Here is a 15,350-nt window from a genome sequence, read left to right as displayed (position 1 = left end):
CAACAACAACAATAACAATAATAATGGCACACATTATTCACTGCATTATTTGTTGATACATTACACAGTCCTAGACACTTGGGAAGTGTCCGACATGTGATCCAATACCACAACCAGCAGAGTGATCTTGTTTGCTGTGGACTCATCTTGTTGTGTTTCAAATTATAATAATATTCAAAAATACATCACACAGTCCTAAACACTTGGGAATTGTTCAACTTGTGATTTTGTGATACGAAATCCAGCATATATATCTCATTTGCTGTGTCATACTGTGTTTTTGTGTCAGAATAATAATAATAATAATAATAATAATAATAATAATAATAATAATAATTTGTGTGATTGGTGTGGACTTGGCTTGGACTTTTAAGTGGACATAATGATAATAATAATATTATTAATAATAGTTATTATTAAGTTCTTGTGGGGTTTTTTGGGCTATATGGCCATGTTCTAGAGGCATTTCTCCTGACGTTTCGCCTGCATCTATGGCAAGCATCCTCAGAGGTGAGGTCTGTTGGAACTGGGAAAGGAGGATACTAGCGTCTCATCTAGAAGGAGTCCTTAAAATTGAGGTGGGGCTTCTTTTCTTTAAAAAAAGAATTTATTTATAAAAACATTTACATCCTGTCTTTGAGTACCTCCTATTTATTTATTTATTTATTTACAGTTCTTATATTCCGCCCTTCTCACCCCGCAGGGGACTCAGGGCAGATTACAGTAAACACATATATGGCAAACATTCAATGCCAGTTTGACAGACAACGAATACGGACAAATACACCAAGGCTATTTAACGTTTTTCTGGCCGCCAGGGGAGCTGCTGCTTTTCATCGTCCATCAGCGACACCGATGAAGTTCTTCCGCATTCCACATTCCCCGGAGTCTTCTTTCTTTATGGCCTCATAAATTAGTTAAATTCAGCCTCCCACACTTTAAGGTGGTACCTTATTTTCCTACTTGACAGATGCAACTGTCTTTCGGGTTGCAAAGGTCGACAATGGGCTACACAATGGCTGGACACCCACTCCAGTCCGGGCTGGCCTCGAACTCATGACCTTTTGGTCAGAGTGATCTTAATACAGCTGACACTCAGCCAGCTGAGCCACAATCCTACATATGGTAAGTGCCCTTAATGTGGTTTAATGTCGAGATAAATTATTTTAATGTTTATGTATGTGCAGTCTATTTATGTCCCGGCATTGAACACCCTGAGTTCCCCTTGGGGTGAGAAGGGCGGAATATAAATGTTTTAAATAAATATAACAGTAACACAAAATACAAGAAAGAAAAATGAGACCGTAGAAACAAACAAAAGATAGCACAATTAACAGACAAAACCCACTGATAACCTGGCAAAATATATATTGGCTTCACTACCCACCTTAAAAAAACCACTAGAAGGTATTAACTATGATGAGCATTACAATTATTAAAAGCAGAAATGATTACATTGTAAAACCCACAACATAGTTGTGCTGTGATGGGTCTGGGTTAGAATCCCTGCATAATTTCCCTTGATAAGGGAAAGACAATGATAGATTAGGGAGTAAAAGATATGCATGTTCAAAATGTTAGTTTTCATGCTGGTGGATATCTGCCTCAACCTTTATATCTCACCATAAAATTTACCTGTCTGCTTTTATAATGATATAATAATAATAACTATTGTCGAAGGCTTTCATGGCTGGAATCACTAAGTTCTTGTGGGTTTTTTCGGGCTATATGGCCATGTTCTAGAGGCATTTCTCCTGACGTTTCGCCTGCATCTATGGCAAGCATCCTTAGAGGTGAGGTCTGTTGGAGCTGGGAAAAGGGTTTATATATCTGTGGAATGACCAGGGTGAGACAAAGGACTTTTGTCAGTTGGGCTAGGTGTGAATATTTCAACTGACTACCTTGATTAGCATACAATGGGCTGACTGTGCCTGGAGCAAACTCTTCTTGAAAGGTAATTAGATGTCCCTGCCTGTTTCCTCTCTGCTGTTTTGGCTGTTGCAATTTTAGAATCTTTTAATACTGGTAGCCAGATCTTGTTCATTTTCATGGTTTCCTCCTTTCTGTTGAAATTGTCCACATGTTTGTGTATTTCAATGGCTTCTCTGTGTAGTCTGACATGGTGGTTGTGAGAGTGGTCCAGCATTTTTGTGTTCTCAAATAAAATGCTGTGTCCAGGTTGGTTCATCAGGTGCTCTGCTATGACTGATTTCTCTGGCTGAAGTAGTCTGCAGTGCCTTTCATGTTCCTTGATTCTTGTTTGGGCGCTGCGTTTGGTGGTCCCTATGTAGACTTGTCCACAGCTGCATGGTACACGGTAAACTCTTGCAGAGGTGAGAGGATCCCTCTTGTCCTTTGCTGAACGTAGCATTTGCAGTCTTCCTTTTCTAGATGTCCTAGCCATCCGTAAACCAGATCAACAATTGGGTCACACCGTTTACAGAAAACCCACACACACAGATAGATATCTACATAAAAACTCCAACCATCACCCAAGTAAAAAAAGAAGCACCATTAAAGCCTTGGCAGACCATGCAAAAAGGATCTGTGAACCCCACCTCCTTCAAGATGAACTGAACCACCTCAACTGGACTCTACAGGCCAATGGATACTCCACCTCAGACATCAGAAGAGCTGCAAGACCAAGAACAAGCCACGAGAGTAAAGATGAAGATCCACCCAGAGGAAAAGTGTTCCTGCCATACATCAAGGGAACCACTGACTGCATAGGGAAGCTGATGAGGAAACACAACATACAAACAATCTACAGACCTACTAAGAAAATCCAGCAAATGCTACGTTCAGCAAAGGACAAGAGGGATCCTCTCACCTCTGCAGGAGTCTACCGTGTACCATGCAGCTGTGGACAAGTCTACATAGGGACCACCAAACGCAGAGCCCAGACACGCATCAAGGAACATGAAAGGCACTGCAGACTACTTCAGCCAGAGAAATCAGTCATAGCAGAGCACCTGATGAACCAACCTGGACACAGCATTTTATTTGAGAACACAAAAATGCTGGACCACTCTCACAACCACCATGTCAGACTACACAGAGAAGCCATTGAAATACACAAACATGTGGACAATTTCAACAGAAAGGAGGAAACCATGAAAATGAACAAGATCTGGCTACCAGTATTAAAAAATTCTAAAATTGCAACAGCCAAAACAGCAGAGAGGAAACAGGCAGGGACATCTAATTACCTTTCAAGAAGAGTTTGCTCCAGGCACAGTCAGCCCATTGTATGCTAATCAAGGTAGTCAGTTGAAATATTCACACCTAGCCCAACTGACAAAAGTCCTTTGTCTCACCCTGGTCATTCCACAGATATATAAACCCTTTTCCCAGCTCCAACAGACCTCACCTCTAAGGATGCTTGCCATAGATGCAGGCGAAACGTCAGGAGAAATGCCTCTAGAACATGGCCATATAGCCCGAAAAAACCCACAAGAACTTAGTGATTCCAGCCATGAAAGCCTTCGACAATAGTTATTATTATTATATCATTATAAAAGCAGACAGGTAAATTTTATGGTGAGATATAAAGGTTGAGGCAGATATCCACCAGCATGAAAACTAACATTCTGAACATACATATCTTTTACTCCCTAATCTATCATTGTCTTTCCCTTATCAAGGGAAATTATGCAGGGATTCTAACCCAGACCCATCACAGCACAAGTATGTTGTGGGTTTTACAATGTAATCATTTCTGCTTTTAATAATTGTAATGCTCATCATAGTTAATACCTTCTAGTGGTTTTTTTAAGGTGGGTAGTGAAGCCAATATATATTTTGCCAGGTTATCAGTGGGTTTTGTCTGTTAATTGTGCTATCTTTTGTTTGTTTCTACGGTCTCATTTTTCTTTCTTGTATTTTGTGTTACTGTTATATTTATTTAAAACATTTATATTCCGCCCTTCTCACCCCAAGGGGAACTCAGGGTGTTCAATGCCGGGACATAAATAGACTGCACATACATAAACATTAAAATAATTTATCTCGACATTAAACCACATTAAGGGCACTTACCATATGTAGGAGGTACTCAAAGACAGGATGTAAATGTTTTTATAAATAAATTCTTTTTTTAAAGAAAAGAAGCCCCACCTCAATTTTAAGGACTCCTTCTAGATGAGACGCTAGTATCCTCCTTTCTAGAGTGATGTTCAGATCCTAAGGCAAGATAATAAGTATAATCTTGTAAGAACAAGAGAGACATTATTTTGTGAGTACCACTCAGCCAGCCAGAAGCCATTAATATGGATGGTGCTTTTCCTAGAAGAGATAAAAATTTCACAGAAGCAAGCAATCGTTATAATGGAGGATTTCAACTACCCTCACATTTGTTGGAGATCTAATTCTGCTAAGAATTGAATGTTACTGAGGGGTTTTTTTCTTGTTTGAATGCCTTCATCTGTTACAAAGATGAGGGAATGAAAAAAGAGAATTTGCTGCCCTGAGGCCATTTCACTATTATTCCACTTTAACAGCCATTGTTGCAGTTTAGGGAAAGGTATGGTACTTAGAATTCTCACCCAATGCGCTCCACTTGTGCCTCGCCAAACTAGAAATCCCAGAAATTCATAGGATACAGCCATGGTATTGAAATCATAGGGTTGAAACAGGGGTCCTTGACTTAATTCTGATCAACAGAAATAAACTGTTTTATAAATGAAAATGGGAGAGATTTTGTGGGAAAGGAACCATGCTGTGTTGAAATTTGGATTAGCAAAGAGTGTGGAAAAGCAGCATAGTCATTTGGGTACAATAAATATGCTCAAGAAAAGTTTGGAGTTATTCCATAGCTCCAGCAGCAGGGCAGGCGAAGCAAAGGCAAGAGCGAGGGAGGCGGGGGCAGAACAAAGACCCTCGCTCTCTGCTCTGTGCCCCTTCCCCTCTCCCCTGCTGGCCCCGGGGAACCCTGAGAAAGGGAGTCTTGCTCTGAGACTCTCTCACAACCCCCCCCCTCCCACCCTGCCTCACACAGTGAGGGAGAAAATCCCAGGAAAGGCGGCATTGCCCATTGGTTGCCAGCACCTTCAAAATGCCAAAGGACAAGGTGGCTTGGAAATAATAATACAAATGAATCCGTTGGTCGCCAACACCTTGAGGATGGCAAATGACAAGGTAGTTTTGAAAAACAACACCTTCTACCTTTTATTTTCCAGTTATTGGTTGGCGGGGGGGGGGGGGGCAAAATACTGTTTGCTTACACTTGAAAATTACCTAGGGCCGGCCCTGCCCCCAACCATAAAATTATTTTCATTGCTACTTCGTAACTGCAGTTATGTTACTGTTATGAACTGTAATGTAAACATCTGATATGCAGGATGTATTTTCATTCACTGGACCAAATTTGGCACAAATACCTGATACTCTCAAATTTGAATAGTGGTGGGGTTGAACGCAAACAATGATAGACCTGGACACAACTTGGCATGAATACTCAATATGCTCAAACATGAACCCTGGTGGAGTTTGGAGAAAATAGACTTTGGTATTTGGGAGTTGTGGTTGCTGGGATTTATAGTTAACTTACAATCAAAAAGCACTCAGGCCACAATGGATGTGCACCAAACTTTGCACATTACCTACATGGTCAATATTGAATACTGGTGTGGTTGAGGGGGGCTGTTTTTGAATTCTGGGAGTTGTAATTCACCAACACCAAAACGGAAGAGAAGGACAGGCAGAGAGATCTTCAGCCTTCTCTGCCGTAAGAGTTCCTAAGACCATCAGAAATAAGTGTTTTCTGCTGATCTTTGGCAACCCCTCTGAAACCCCCCTCGCAACCCCCCCCCCCCGGATCCCGACCCCCAGGTTGAGAAACACTGGGTTAATACGATGCAAATAGGATGGGTAGAAGCTTGCATAGGAAGCTAAAAATCAAAACTATATATTTTGACTTTATTAAGAGCAAGAAAGTTGCTGGTTAGTGAAGAGAGTGAATTTTAACTAGTGAAGAAAAATAGAAGTAAGTACAATATTCAACTCTTTATTCTCTCCTATTCTTCTTTGAGACAGGGATTTGTGTTCAGCCTGGCAAAAGCGGAAGAAATTGTGTAAGAAAGGATTTGCAGCTGAGTGTAGGTGAGGACATGGTTAGAGAGCACCTAACTTGTGTAAATGAGCCTCAAGAGCCAAATGTATCACATCCCCAGATGTTGGAAGAGCTTGTGGGCAGAAGACAAATTAGCTTATTAAACTTGCAGAGCCTATACTGAGCAGGGGGTTGGGAAGCAGATTCCCAAGGTTTTTTCCAACTCTTCAGTTCTATGAAATGTTTATGCGGCAGCTGCCCGTGCTTCCATTTCAAATCTGTGGTGTATTGTAATACTTCACTATAAGAATTGTCTGTAGGAAATCAGGACACCTGTTCTCCAGGATTAGAGCTTGCAATGTTAGATTTGAAAATTAATTCAATAATGCAAATGTTAGAAATTAGAAAATTAATTCACTGTCACAAACATTAATATTTGCAATAATTTACATTGCTAGGCCAGACCATTGGATTCACAGAGAATGGATGAAGCCCTCAGTAATCTTGCAGAATCATATTTTATTACTGGCACCTTCCAAATGGCTCTTTTCCCTCTTTTTAAACCTGCTTTCCTCCAACCTAGATTTCCCCACTCAAATGTATTGTAAAACCCAAAGTCTGATTATTGTCTTGGAGTGGTGGGAGCCCAATACATCTGGTAGCTCTCAGGTTGGGGAATGCTGTCCCAGAACCCAGCTGGAGTTTTAATTTACAAACTCTCCAGTTCAACTTGCATCTCTTTTTTTCTTTCCACTCCCACCAACACACATACATTTACATCACTTTTCAAGTGCCTGGTTTATTTAAATGATTTATTTCAATTAGAGGGATGTCTACTGCAAATACAACATCAGGTGGATAGCTACAAGGTTTGGTCAGTTAAGCTGACCAATTAAAGACATTCTCAATACAACAATTTTGATTCTCTGAGCATATGCAGAATAATTTTTTCTATCCCTGAATCTTTACCGACTTCCCATTCCTAATCATGAAAAATGGTCTGCAAAAGCAACTTCCCAAGCATAAGAAGCCAGGGATCCCAAATTCCTTTTGCAGCATCTGCTGTTTTAATCTTTAGCTATGTCACAAACACATTGTTCTCTGCACTCATCTTGCCTTAATTGTATGTTATAATTAAAAGAAGATGAAAAATAGAAGAAAATGAAAGAGAGATATAAGAAAGAGAAGATATGGATAAAAAGCAGGGTGGAAATGGAGAATGGGAGGAAAAAACTGGGGAATGAGTTTCAGGAAAACTTTTCATTCAATTATTTAAAATTTTCATTTAATCACTGTGAACCACCCAGAATCCCCTTCAGGGTTGAGAAGGGCGGTATACAAATACCGCAAATAAATAATAATAAATTATCCATATGAGCAAGACTACCAAGGGATTACCTAATTTCAGTTTACTCCAACCAATTTAGAATATAATCCATAGGAGAGGGGGAATTACCGAAGACAACCAATGTATCTTCACACGCACACTCAAGAAACCCCAAATAATGTATTTTTATAGAAACCATATAAAGAACATCAGGCTTTAAAAGGTCTGAGATTTTGAAAAGTCTGTGTCTGCTTGATGGCTTTGGTTCCTCCACCCTACCCTCATTCCACTCTAATGATTGACTTCTTTTCAACATTTCTGTTCTTCTCTCCCAAACACAACACTTTCTGTGACCTCATCTCCGGATAATTCTATCTGCTCCTCTCTCTGCAATCTTCCCAAATAAGCCACATACATAAGCCTTCCCCGGTGGCACAGTGGGTAAACTTCTGAGCTGCTGAACTTGCTTACCTAAATATCACAGGTTTGAATCCAGGGAGCGAGGTGAGCTCCTGCTATTAGCCCCAGCTCCTGCCAACCTAGCAGTTCGAAAACATGCAGATGTGAGTAGATCAATAGGTACTGCTCCAGTGGTAAGGTAACGGCGTTCCATGCAGTCATGACAGCCACATGATCTTGGAGGTGTCTATGGACAATACCGGCTCTTCGGCTTAGAAATGGAGATGAACACACACACCCCACCCCCACCCCAGAGTCAGACACGACTGGACTTAATGTCAGGGGAAAACCTTATACCTAACCAGAGTGCCATAGAATGCATTTCCTTCCATTCTTAAATTTCTTCTCCTGAGACAGCAATCTGCTTGTTTTCTTCAGTGTGACAGAGGGGGAGACACTCATCCTAACAAATTCTAATGATCTAATTCAGTAAAGTATACATCTTTCACATAAATTGAAGAATCTAGGGAATTGAGATGCATCACTGGGAAAAAAAAGAAGTAATAACTTACCCAGTTAATTACAGAGTTGATACAAAGCTCTCCTCCAGGACAATTCTGACAAAATAAAATCTCATCACTTTCTTGTGTGGCTAATAGATCACACAAGCTACGATTACATACTTTGCCATCAGAATTAGCAATGTGCAGGCCTGGGTATTTGTTACATAGAGTTGGGACCAGGTTGTGTTGGACCACAATATAGGTGTTTAAATTTTTTCAGCCTTGAAACTCACTGGATAATATTGTGCCTGACCCCTCCATCACAGAAGACAATAAAACGGGAGGAGATTGACCAGATCTGGCTATGATGTGCTTTTAATGTATAGTACATACAAGGGTTGAATGAAAAGTAATGCCTCCACCTTCGTAACTCCTCAACAGATGGCAGTACTGGTACGCGGCAGGAACTGGCTTGTTCAGTAGACTCTCCTTTATAGTTCCATTTTGGTGGGAAGCCACCAATGCCTTAGCATTGATTGGTTGTGTTGTTAAAGAGAGACTTAAGCAACATGCAGTCATTTAATTCTTGACAGCAGAAGGTGTCATCCCAAAGGAGATTTATCAGAGAATGCAAGCTGTTTATGGTGATTGTGTTGATGTGAGTACTGTGCATTATTGGGCGAGTAAGTTTAAGATGTTGAGGTAGGAACATCAGACTTGTGTGACAAACAAAGAGTTGGACGTCCTGTGACAGCAACCACTGAGTTTCACAAGTGCAAGGTTGACAAATTGATTCAGGACGATTGTCGTATCACGCAGAGAGAAATTTCCAGCATAATCGGCATTTCATAAGAACATGTAGGTCACATTATTGCTTTGCTTGGCTATCAGAAGATCTGTGCACAATGGGTCGCGAAAACAGAGTGTCGATTTCTTCCATGATGGCTTCAGAAAACTAATAATAATAATCATCATCATCATCATCATCATCATCATCATCTTTATTTATACCCCGCCACCATCTCCCCAATGGGACTTGGGGCAGCTTACATGAGGCCATGCCCAACAATGCAATAAACACAGAATAACACAAAAACACAACAGAAAATCAGAAAATAAAATAACCTAAAATACAAAACCAATGCAAATAAGAAACACAACAATATAAAATCGAACCATTAAGGCACTAAAATAATCAGCATGGGCAGGACCAAATTCAAAGATTAAAAATTTTAAAACACTGGGAGATAGAGCAATGTAAAATATCAGGGAGGGGATCCGGGAGATGAGATAGGATTTAATTGCACAACCAGAAAATAAAGTTCTTCTGAGGGCATTGTATGCAGTGTTTGGTCAGGGATTATCTTACATTCAGCTATTGAAGGCACATTGGAACAGCCAAGTTTTCAGGCTCCTCCTAAATATTGCCAGGGTGGGAGCTTGCCTAATATCTCTGGGGAGCGAATTCCAAAGTCAAGGGGCCACCACAAGTCACACTTGCGATGAGGGCGGGAATGAGAGAAGGGCCTCTCCAGAAGATCGTAGAGGTCACGTGGGTTCGTAGATGGAAATGCGGTCACACAGGTAGGCGGGTCCCAAACCATTCAGGGCTTTGTAGGTCAAAACCTACAGCTTGAATTGGGACCAGAAAATAAATGGCAGCCAGTGGAGCTCCTCAAACAGGAGGATTGACCTCTCCCTGTAAGTTGCTCCAGTTAGTAATCTGGCTGCTGCCCGTTGGATCAGTTGTAATTTCCGGGCTGGCTTCAAGGGCAGCCCCACGTAGAGCGCATTGCAATAGTCTAATCTACAGGTAACTAAGGTGTGGACCACCATGGCCAAATCCGACTTCACGAGGTACGGTCGCAACTGGCGCATGAGCTTCAATTGTGCGAAGGCCCTCCCAGCCATCGCGTTAGCGCTGAATCTAAGAGGACACCCAGGCTGCAGACCTGTGGCTTCAGGGGGAGTGCAACCAGTCAAGCACAGGTTGCCACCCTATACCTCGATCCAGCCTACGATTGACCTGGAGGACCTCTGTCTTGTCAGGATTGATCCTCAGCTTATTCATCCTCATCCAGATCGTCACAGCGGTCAGGCACTCATCCAGTACCCAAGGGGCTTCTTTGGAATTAGGTGGAAAGGAGTCATAGAATTGGGTGTCATCCGCATAGAGATGGCACCGAACTCCAAAACTCCGGATGACCTCTCCCAGCGGTTTCATGTAGATGTTAAAAAGCATGGGGGACAGAATGGAACCTTGCAGGACCCCACAGGTCAAAGACCAGGGGTCCGAGCAGGTGTCCCCCAGCTTCACGACCCTTCAGGAAGGACCGGAGCCATGACAGAGCTGTGCCCCCGAGACCCATCCTGGAGAGCTGGCCCAGAAGGATACCATGGTTGATGGTATTGAAAGCCGCTGAGATGTCCAAGAGAAACAGCAGGGCCACACTCCCCCTGTCCATCTCCCTGCGGAGGTCATCCACCAAGGCGACCAAAAACTTGTTCATTAGTGGCAGAAATGTATCCAGTTGTTTGGTGATCATGTGGAAAATTGAATAGTGGCAGTAAAAGAGCATATTCTAAGGATTATTTCTGCATTTGATTTATTAAAATATTTCCATCCAAACCCAAGTAACAAAGGTGGAGGTATTACTTTTCATTCAACCCTCGTATATAACAAAGAAGTAAATACAATAAACGGCTACTATTCATCTTTGTCTATAATGTTTAATGTTACACTTCTTTATAAGTATGTATTCCAAAGTGAGATGGAAAGATTCTAGAATGTATGAGGTTAAAGCTGGTGCAAAAATTATAGCCGAAATGATTACAATGTTAGGGATATCCAGTTAGTTACTGAAGTGAAGCCATCCATGTCAGTCCTTTTTATGAAATTTGTGTCAGCAAAGGATAATAAAGAAATGGGAAGTACTTTACTTGATGAAACCTGGATGTCCTATTAAATTTGAGAGGCTGTCGTTATTATTTCGCAGGTTAACACATCAGCACACTAACATGCCACCTTCATTTGGCAACAACTAAGAGGCAAAGTATATCAATAGCTCATTCATCTGAGCTCCGTATAGTCAAAACTTGCCAGCAACAAATCACAGCGGTGCCTTAGAAATCCTGTCCTGCAATACTTCTTTCGCAGTTTGCAAAATGAACAATTCTATATCTGCAGATGAATCCAAGGACCCCAATCCGTGATGTCTCTTTTTATGGAAGAATGGGAGGAGCCTAATGGTAAAGGAAATACTGAAAAAGAATTTAATTCCTGCAAGGGTTTTTAAAAAGCTTCTGAATTGGATCATTCAGATTTAAAGGTCTGTGCAGTGCTTTAACAGTTCTCTGGTTTTATAGCATACTTAAGAAAGTGTTATTACATGCTGTAGATGGAAAATATCCATATGAATATGGGCTGGCTGCTACTTGTTAATGCTTTAAAATTTGGACACGTGACAAGAATGCATGTGACACATTTTTTTAAGTGTTGATTGAGCTGATATTTTAAAAGTCATAGTATAAAATAAACATCTCTGCCCTTCCTTCCAGCAGGCAGCACAGAGATCTGCTCTCCGGGTTCTCTCTGACAGGTACATTTTGTCATTTTTATGAACTATAAATTGCTTTATGAAACGCTGAGCCCTATTTATTGTGGCACATAACTCATAATCGGATTTTGTCCCCAAAGTATCTCCGAACTGGGATGTTAAACATTTTGCATGCTTGGATTTGTCATGCATGCGTGGAGTTTATTACTGCAAAAAAAAAAAAAAAAAAAAAAAAGCATCATCTTGCCTGTATTTCATATGGAGTATTCAGAATCCCTAGTTGCGGCATGAAATGAGACCTGTGAAACTGCATGAATGGTGCAGTAAATTTTGGAGTTTAGCATTTGTTTGAGATATGTTTGTTTACACTCGTTTTTCAACACGAAATATGTCACTTATTTCAAAATGTGCTTCTTTTGACTTTTTCATTTAATTTAATTTTATTTTTAATTGGAGATATTTTTTATTTTTTTATTTTTTTTATTTACCTTATTTATACCCCACCTTTCTCTACCCCAAGGTGGACTAAAGGCGGTTTACATATGGCAATTATTCAATGTCTTAAACACATACAACATTAAGCTTAAAATCCACTGAATTAAAATTAATACATATTAAAAACTTAAAAATCACTAACCAAATTGCCTCCTCACAAAAAATTGTGAGTTTTAAAATTCCATTTAATATAAGATTTGTTCACCTTCCTTTGCTCCATCTCATAATTGCTCAGATGGTAATACTTGTGTTAAATTAATTACTCCAATATTGCTATCTTTACTTAGGCAAAACTTCTCAAATCTATGAGGTGTTCCATCATTTCCTTTAGTAAAGCAAACAGAAATGAGGTTGCGAGTCCCTAAGTAGCTTTATATTCAAGAAATTCTTGATGGAAATGGAATTGCTGGAATTGTAAAAGCCTTCTAACACTGTCATGATTATAAAATCAGGCTTAGAAATGGGAATGTTGTTGTTGGAAGGTATATTTTATAGCGCCCCTTTTGCAAACACACACACACACACACAGACCAGCCTGCTAGATTTATATTTATCCACAAATGAGATACTGTGTCATGCAGGTTGACACAAAGCAAATTTCCCCATGCCTTCTTGGCAGGCATCGCAACCCTTCTGGCCCAAAGTCCTCCCGCCTCCCTGAGAAGGAGCAGTAATTGACTTTGTAAGGCAGCTCAGTCAAATGCTTCTCTAGAGCAGAGTCTGCTGCCACTTAGGATGAATTATATGTTGTGCATGGGTGAATAACATTTCTTTATGGTCTAAGGCTGAGACCATCAAAAATATCCCACCTCTACTGACAACTCCTATCCTGTTCAGACTCTTCTTTCTTGCTTTCTTTTTTTAAAAAAAAAATAGGGAAAATAACCTGTCTTTGCAAACTTATCAAAAGATGAATGCTTTGAGCTATCTTAGTCAATCTTGTGGAGGGAGAAGGGTACTGGCAGATAAAAGCATTTGTGATAAATTTATGTGACGTAGAATAGGAAGAAAAAGTCCAGTTTTTCTCTGCTAGCATTTGAAATAGGGCAACACAAAACTATCTTGCTTTCACCATCACCATCTATTATTGCTGGGGTTTGTGCACATACATGTTACGTGTCTATGTTTGCTATGTCTATGTCTGCTGGACAGTAAGAAAAGGAAAATAGATGCCCCTGGAAGTTGTTTTTTTTTTTAACTGTACTCCTCCAGTGTGACCACAGCATTTGAAATACTGGAGGAGGATAGTAGAGGTGGATGTTGCATCAGTGAAGCAATGGACAAGAGGTTGCTTGTGTTAAGCAGAAGTGGTCGCACTAGGACAGGACATCAGAAAGCAGCAAAAGCCCATGTGATAGGACATGCCAGAAGATAGGACATGCCTGGAAACTGCATCAGCCATATTGTTCATCCCAAACTAAAAATTTGACATCACTCAAATTCCCATTTTGCTGCTGCTGATTTGTTCCATTATAGAATCACAGAACTGTAGAATTTGAAGTGACACCAAGATCCATCTAGTCTAACCCTCTTCGAATGCTGAAATCCATTTCTTGAGAGTTGACCATATAGTATCTGTTTGGCAACCTCTTACAAACTGAAGTCTATCCAATTTGATCAGACTGCATTTTCCCCAGTTATACATATTTTATGTGGTTTTATTTTGCAGATATACATATTTTTGTGCAGTTTTTCAAATATATTATTTTTTCACACTGTTTTTCCACTGCAGATGATGAAATGAAAATTATCAAACATTTTTCTCCTAAATATTTATTTTGGGCATAATTCTTTCAAATTTCAGCATATTTAGATTTTTTCTCTCTTATAATTTACTGCAGTTAACTTTGAGTTCATTTGAATAAGAAATGAACAGCTAGAATCAAGATGGTAGACCTTGAGAGAGCAGTCAAAGAACAAAAGTTCACCTTCTCACTTAGGCTTGAGGTGGGAAATAAGCAATCTGCTGAGAAAAGTTGGTTTTGAGGCCCCCAAACTAGTAAAAGACATATCCTAGAATAATAAGAAATTAATGGAATTATCCACATGCCAAAATTTGTCTCAGTGTTTCATGAATAGACACAGAAAAGGCAAGTGACTCAGACCGCCATCTCTCCAATCTGTGGATCTGCCTCAGCAAATATGATGGCCAAGCTCCAAGAATCATACCTTCATTGTCTTTATAAATCAACATAAAAGTTGGTTCCCAAAATACATCTGACTAAATTTGGCTGGAAGATTTATAATGAGCTCCTGAGCTTACAGTAACCTTATCTGTATTATTGAAATTGTCACCTCTTAGGTAGTTTGTTGAAAAGCCGTAATTATCCTCTTTCAATCGATGCTCTCATTGTCCAAAAATATCACAATTACATATTTTGCAAAAGCTGCTGAAATTAAAAAAAAAGCTTTTTCAAACAGAAAACACAATTAAGCAAAATCTGAAAGATATAATAAATGAATCTAAACAAATCCTAATAACAACCAAAAAAATAAGAATAAGAAAAACAAGAGTGGAAAAGAAGAAAGAAATGATATAATGCACCAGATCGATCAAGAATTCCCAACTCATAAGGAAGCAACATGAATTGAACTAGAAGGAATAAAGTCAGATTTCTATAATTAGATGGTGTATGTAGACAAGACCAAAGCAAACAGGTGGATACAAATTTATCTTCAGACCAAGGGGAAAAAAGAATCCTATAAGATATCACAGGGGAAAATATATTCAAGTTTTCAAGTTTTACTAAACACACAGGCAAAGCAAGAGAGAAAACCTGTAGTCTGTATTTACTTTTTGAGAGTCCATTTCGATGAGAGAAACATGTCAAAATTAAATGGGCATATTGCTATTTTTCAGAATGGCATGCATTGAGACTAGACTGTGATAAACAAAGAACTCTAGAAGAATTAAAATAAAATAATAACTTCTTAAATGAAAAAGGGTGAGTTGAGGAAAGATGGAACATTTAAATTAAAAGGGGAAGTATAACAAGATATTCTATTGAAAAGAATGTTGG

General features: G+C 39.7%; 1 protein-coding gene across 2 annotated transcripts in view; it reads left to right on the top strand.

The window, feature by feature from the left end:
• The window catches only part of AFF3 (ALF transcription elongation factor 3), a 321,108-nt gene that overhangs the window by 236,543 nt on the left and 69,215 nt on the right, over positions 1 to 15,350 (top strand). For both annotated transcript variants that reach the window (XM_060769769.2, XM_060769770.2), the window contains one exon: positions 11,837 to 11,877. In XM_060769769.2, the coding sequence (XP_060625752.2) occupies positions 11,837 to 11,877 (41 nt within the window). The remainder of the gene's footprint in view (positions 1 to 11,836; positions 11,878 to 15,350) is intronic.

Source organism: Anolis sagrei, chromosome 3, assembly GCF_037176765.1.
Source record: "Anolis sagrei isolate rAnoSag1 chromosome 3, rAnoSag1.mat, whole genome shotgun sequence".
Taxonomy (NCBI): Eukaryota; Metazoa; Chordata; class Lepidosauria; order Squamata; family Dactyloidae; genus Anolis; species Anolis sagrei.
The sequence above is the reverse complement of the archived record's forward strand: the minus strand, read 5'-3'. Positions and strand labels throughout refer to the sequence as shown.